This window comes from Macadamia integrifolia, unplaced genomic scaffold (genome assembly GCF_013358625.1).
Source record: "Macadamia integrifolia cultivar HAES 741 unplaced genomic scaffold, SCU_Mint_v3 scaffold823, whole genome shotgun sequence".
NCBI classification, from domain to species: Eukaryota; Viridiplantae; Streptophyta; class Magnoliopsida; order Proteales; family Proteaceae; genus Macadamia; species Macadamia integrifolia.
Genome location: NW_024870550.1, coordinates 67,522 through 74,437, shown reverse-complemented (window position 1 = coordinate 74,437; position 6,916 = coordinate 67,522). Strand labels below are relative to the sequence as shown.

General features: G+C 35.7%; 1 protein-coding gene across 1 annotated transcript; it reads left to right on the top strand.

Moving 5' to 3' along the window:
- The first annotated feature begins 384 nt into the window (after positions 1-384).
- On the top strand, positions 385-3,681 carry LOC122070105 (transcription factor bHLH80). The gene is made up of 5 exons (XM_042634213.1): positions 385-1,023; positions 1,100-1,243; positions 1,339-1,404; positions 1,569-1,637; positions 1,757-3,681. Exons 1-5 carry the CDS (start codon positions 553-555, stop codon positions 1,802-1,804), a joined length of 798 nt encoding a protein of 265 aa, XP_042490147.1. The 5' UTR covers positions 385-552; the 3' UTR covers positions 1,805-3,681.
- The last annotated feature ends 3,235 nt before the right edge of the window (positions 3,682-6,916 follow it).

Here is a 6,916-nt window from a genome sequence, read left to right as displayed (position 1 = left end):
GGATTTGTTGGTGATAGCTTCAGCTTCCATGTCAGTGACCCATTTGTTACTCATTTTCCAACCAATGGTCCCCCTCCACACCCTATTGCTTGAAGGGTTTATAACTGACGAAAAGTCAACGTCTTGGCCACCTTTAGCTTTTTATTAGCTGTTTTTACAACGTGAGTTGGCTATTAGGTCACAGTTTCAGCCACTTCATTGTCCACTCCTTAAATTTACTTCAAAAAGCCAAAAAATAAAAATAAAATCTTAAGAATAAGAGTTCAAAATCACTAATATCATATGTTTCCCAAAATGACCTCAACAATATTTTTAAATACCCGTAAAGACAACGCTGTACGCTTTTGAGAAACACTCCCAAATAAAGCCACGCAGAGGCTAAAAGCCAAAACTTTCTAGAGCTTCTCAATCTTCAAGGAGAAGTGAAACAGAACACTAGAGACAAGGGCTTCAGGCTCATAGCTTCTTGGGCTTCTTCTGCTTCTCTGTTCTGATTTCTGAAACGTTTTAGCAGTTTTTGAACAAGGAAATTACTACCCATCAAAGCTGTAGATGCAACAACATATGGGTACTAGCGGTGGAGGTGGAGGTGGAAGTGGTGGTGGTGGCGCTGGTGGTTTTGAACCCACAAGGCTTTCAAGGTTCCGGTCAGCTCCGGCGACTTGGTTTGATACTCTGCTTCAAGAAGATGAGCTTATTCCACAAACCCAATGTCTATCTCAAGCTCCTGTGAACAGTTCATCAACAACAAATTTCAGGAACTCGGAAAATTACAGTTCGGCTGAGTCTGACCCCAATTTCTTTCAGACCTCCATGGCTGCGCCTAGTCACAACTTCTTCAGACAGAACAGTTCTCCAGCGGAATTTTTTGCTCAGCTGAATTCATCTTCAGGTATTGGGGGTGATGAATTCGTCTCTGGCTTTATGGGTAGTCACGAGTTTCCTCCGATGCCTGATATTCCCACAAATAAACGAGCAAGGGAGAGAAATTCTGAGCAAGAAGCAGCTAATTTGGCTCAAGTGGTAATTATCTGGGCTGGTTGTGATGGATCTCTGCTTTTTATTGCTGATTCTGACGGGTTTTTTTGTGGATTGGTAGAGAGGAGAGCACAGTGGCAACTCGCAGGTTGGGATGTCTGGTTTCTTGGATTTGGAGATGGAGAAGCTTTTCGCGGATTCAGTTCCTTGCAGAGTTAGAGCAAAGCGTGGCTGTGCGACCCATCCTCGCAGCATCGCAGAGAGGGTAAGATTGGATTGATTACCCTTCTACTTTTGGAGTTCTTTTAATAATTTCTATATCGTTTCTGCTTTTTGATATATAGTTAGTGTCTTGATCAGGTTCGTAGGACTCGAATCAGTGACAGGATAAGGAAGCTTCAAGAACTGGTGCCCAATATGGACAAGGTAAGTCTGCTTGTCTAGTTCAATCTTATGATTACTTTAGAAGATGGGTTTTTTGAGAAATTTTCAAGTTCACCCAGATTCTGACTTTCAAGCCCAAAGTAAAAAATTAGGTTGGAGTTCCTTTCTAATTATGATTCCATGGTTTCCCGGATCGTTACTTGCAGCAAACGAATACTGCAGACATGTTAGAGGAAGCAGTTGAGTATGTCAAGCTCCTACAGAAACAGATTCAGGTATTCCATTACATGAACTAGAAATATGTGAAATTGGATTCATGGTATGAAACAGGATTCTACATTCATGCTATCAAAAACCAGAATTTTGATCCATTTAAAACCCTGCACTTTGGCAGGAACTCTCTGAGCATCAGAGGAAATGCAAGTGCTCAGGTAGAGAATAGTCAGAAGAGATATTGAGCAGTTTTTTGTTCATTCTCTAGTCTAAATACCCAAGGTTATAATCTGGACTTGTTACCATTCTCATCTCCTGAAGCCCCATCCATCTTCATTTCATGGGACTTCCAATCATCTGTGTGAAATTCTTCAGCAGTTGTAGAAGTAGGAGAGAGTTTTTTCAGAAGACCATGATGAAGATGAAATGTTTGTTAAAGATTTGAAATTTCTGGATCTTTATGAATGTGAAATATTTTCTTTGTATCATCACTAAATTAACTAACAGCAGATCTTCTTCTTCTTCTCTTCAAATATTTGTTTCAAATCGGATTTCTTGTATGTATATTGGATTTGTTATGCAGCTTATTGAAAAGCTATGAAATCAATAAAGAAAAATATGGTAATAACTTGAAAATTGCATTACTTCTCCATCGCAGTTGATCTTAATTTGTTGGTTTTTTTCCCCCTTTTTTCTGGGGTTGGTGTATGTAGGCTCTCTTTGTTCATTGGTTATGTTTTCTTCTTTTTAGTTGTACATAAGGTTAGTGATAAGAAAATGGTGGGGATGTGATCATGTGATGGACCATACCAGACATTTAGACAGAAGCACATACCATCTGAGAAAGGATTTGTATAAAGCCATTATAGTTCTGTTCTGCTATAATATAGTATAAGTTTGGTCCCCCTCTCCCATCCCTTTAATTAATGATGAAACATGAATTATTAGTTTGGCTCATGTCAAACATGGATGGCATCAATAATTCATCAAAATGACCGAAGGAGAAGTCTGAACAGGGTGACATACTAGCATCCTTTCAAAAGATATGGGATCAAAGTATTTACAATTAAGGTTATAGGTATTAGTGTTCTCATCAATCTTGTCCGATACCGATATGATGTTGATACAGCCTGATCCGTATCTGTATCAGGCCGGTATCATACATACCTAAAAAAAAAAAAGGAACACTTTTTTGGCGGATACAACCGATCTGTATTGGTCTCTGGTGATACTAATACATTTTGGGTATCAGCTGATACTTAGAACCATGGTTTACGACATTGATGATATGAGCTATGCAAAGAAGTCTTGACCGGAGGAGTGAAAAAAAAAAAATATGAAGTTTTGCTATGCAATCACAGTTTATTACATTAAGGGCTGAGGCTGCAGTTGTACCAAAATTTCCCTCCTTCGTATAACAGCAACCAAGTTTGTACACACCTCATTACATGGTTACACTGAGAATATCCCATAAAAAACATTTCTTCTTAGACTAGATCAAATGACTAATGCACAAGGAATATTACTGATCCATGTTCATGGGGATACCTACACTGAGGTTAGCTATCTGATCAAAGAAAAAAGGTGTATGTCATTCTTCTGCAGGGATCAATGCTTCAGGAAGTGATCTAGGTCAAGTATGGTTTGTTGGGAGGACTCACCTGTGCTTGGTTTATTGGGAAGTTCTTTAGACCTATTGTATACTCAGATTGATTATATTTGGGTTCTGTTCCCTTTTCCTATACATTGGCACCAGGAAAAAAATGTCAGAATCCTCACCCCGAACGTGAAGAGTAGCTAATGTGTTCTACCATTGATGGAGGACTTGTTTCCATTATTTTTTTTTTCTCTCTTCTCTTCTATTAATATACTTGGAAAACCGGAGGAAAGCTTGAAATGATAATTACTTCTCTCACAACTGTATCCCCCCTTTCATGGACATTGTTTCATGGCTTTACATGAGTAGTATTCACTTTAGCATTTTAGGAATTCTGGAAAAAATGTGATTGTTCTTATATTGTATTTTATGAATATCTGGGTAGTCATCTTAGGCTGTAGGTATTTGGTTGTTGCCTTTGCAACTTATTAATGAATTTTCTTTCTACTTTTGGGAAAATATTTTGTTGGATCTTACTTAGGTCATGAGAAACTTGATTGACATAACTGTATGACTAATACAAAAGCGTATTTCGGCATCATGACTCTTGTTTAATAGAGAGAAAAATAAAACTTAATTTGAAATTCTTTTCAGATTTGCTAATTGCAGTCATGACTCATGAGATTATTATTTTCCAATGTAAAAATAATCTTAATTGTATCTATTTCTGCATTGCTTGCTTTGACAACTCTCCCATAACCAGTCTGGAATTCCTGAAGTAATCAGACCTTATATGGATGAACTGGGAAAAGTTAATGGTTGGAAATTATAAGTATAAATCTTTTGTCATTGGTAGGACACATGGCAGCAAGTAGCATACATGAAGAATAGTTACTCTTCATGTACGGAAAGAGGATATAGATCCTTCAAAAAAGGGGAATGGTGATATGATGGAGAGACATATTTGGTGTGAATTAGAAGATGTGAGGCATAATTAGAAGGAAGGACCATTGGTGTCGGTTGGGATATTAAGAAGGATAAGAAGAAAGGAATAGAAGAAATGTGAAAAAAGTAGAAGCTAGTTCCATTTGTGTGGTCTATTTTGAAGAAAACTTTTGGTCTGTTTTTTTGTTTACTTGCAAGTATTTATAAATGAAAGTAGAAACTTTAGAAGTTGTGACTTTCTTTTGATTGCTTTTGTCTTATTCCTAATAGGTTTTAAGTCAAGGGTAAAATTTTTATTATTATGCTACTGTCAAGAATTGTTATTATCTCACATGTTTTTTGAATTGGCGAAAAAGTATTAGTATTATATTTTCAACTAAAAATTTTGTATTATATTGAAAGGGCAAAAAAGAAAAATTTACTAGTTTTTTGTACCAATCTTAGTTTTGGAAAGATTTTTTCTTTATAAATTATTGATACTATTGAAAAAAATTCATCCTTGCCAATTTAAATTTTAGAAGGAAAAAAAGAGAGACAATTGCCTAGTGTAGTTGGAGAGCTATGGTGGGCAAGAAACCCATGTTCACAAGCAAACTTTCTAGTTGTTATCTGCTTCTCCTCCCATATATATATATATATATATATATCTCGTTGCGTTCACTTTTTAATATGGATCCTAGAATTTTGCATTTTGTGTAAGATATGAGGATAAGTGAACCCACCAATTCTATCTAGTTGGAGGTGAGTGTTTGGACTCCCTGCGGCTCATACAGTTAAAGGCCTTAAAGAGTAGTTTAGTTTTTGAGTTTTGTCTTCTAATGAGAATATAGAAGGCATTCATGGTTAGTGGAGCAAGAAGCTGTAAAGAGAAGAAGGATGGGAGCAAATTCTGTCCATATGTTTCTTGAGTCAATTACCACATATAGATATATATGTATGGTTACAATAAAGATACCTTAATAAAATGGATAGAGATAGGGAAGAATATTACAAATATGGGAACTCTATCCCTTGATAAAAGAGAGAGAGAGAGAGCTACAATAGAAATGGAAACAATGTATCATCTTGAAAGAAGATGGAGTGATGATACACACGATATTCAATATTCCCTCTCAAGTTGGACCATGGAAGTTGTGAATGCCCGAGAACCTTTGTGAAAATGAATACAAGTTTTTTTTTTTTTTTGGTAAACATGTTCACAAGCTGTTGTGAAGAAGAAATATATGATGATCGAATAAGGCCATATTTTGAATCTTCTCATGAACAAGGTGGCAATCAAATTCTATATGTTTTGCCCTTTGGTGAAAAACAAGATTAGTGACAATGTAAACAACTGTTTGGTTATCAAAATGCAAAGTCACTAGTTGAGGACGTTAATTACCAAAATCTTGGAGAAAGATGGGGATAGCTATTGCATACTGTTAAATTAATATGGATCTCAATCCCAAGAATAAACTTGTGCTGACGGCTTCTTACCTCGACAAGCTAAGAATTTTTCAAGAGAAGAGAGAGTGATAAACGAAAATGGAATCACAAAAGATCAAAAAACCAAAGTTAGAAGAATGATGTGAGGTGTTCATTTTTCTAATGGATGGTTTCTCTAGAATTTTCACCCTTGCAATTACCTCGAGGAGTTTTCCTCTGCGGGAGAAAGAAAGCCCATGATCTGGGAGTCATTAATACATCTATTATAGAAGAAAATTTGAAAATGCCTCTACCCTCATTTATGATCCTTATCTTACCCTTATTAATACCCATGGTAAAGGAATACTTCGTCTGCCTTGGGTAAAAGGACACTTAATAAGAATATCTATATCATATTCTTGAATGACATGGTATGACTAACTATTTTAACTCCTTTGCTAAGTCTGTGATTAAAAAGCTAACAAGAACTAGCTTCTATTCGCACAAAAAAAAAAAAAAAAAAAAAAAAGAACTAGCTTGGATTGCCATTGAAGAAACGTGTCATTTGGGGGCTATTGCTTGTGCAATGGTAAGAGCATGATTCTTGAACCAAAATGTTTATCAAAATTGAATCAAATTGTTTAAATTAGAATCAAGAAATCAAACAATAAGCACTCTGAATATGACTTTAAGATTTGAAATTGAAAAATAATCAATTTGATTTGAACCAAGCATTTGTACTGTTTACTCAAGACATTAGTGTGTAATCTCTCAATTTTGAGTGGAAACAAAGGACCGTTTAAATTTTTAAAAACATGAAAATTGATGGCTCAAAATTTTCTTGATGAATAATGAATAATTACCCAATTTGAATATATATTATCCTTCTCAATGAAGGACTCTAATTTTTTACCCAAAAAATATTAACGACCCTATTCTTTTCAAGGGAGGGATCGTTACGACACTAGAGTGCAATCATCAATAAAAAAAAGTAGCGATTGAATCATCCAATAAAAGGCATTTCATGAGGACCAAGAGCGTGAGGTTCAGGATGTGAAAATGGGGTTGAAATCGTCTGCAATTCCAATCTCGTACAATTCCGTGCAATACCACCTTCAGGTGGTGACACGTGTATTGATACCAATACAATGGTCTAGATCTAGTACAACTAATAAAACATTAAATCAGTGAAGAGACATTTAAATCAGATCTAGACCATTGCATTGGTATCAATACACGTGTCACCTTCTGAAGGTGGTATTTCACGAAATTGTATGAGATCGGAATTACAGACGATTTTTTTCCGTGAAAATGTGCACAAGAATCTGCATATTGGTATTGAAATTGTGTAGGTTTTCTTTCTTTCTTTCTTTCCTTTTTTTTTTTTTTTTTTTT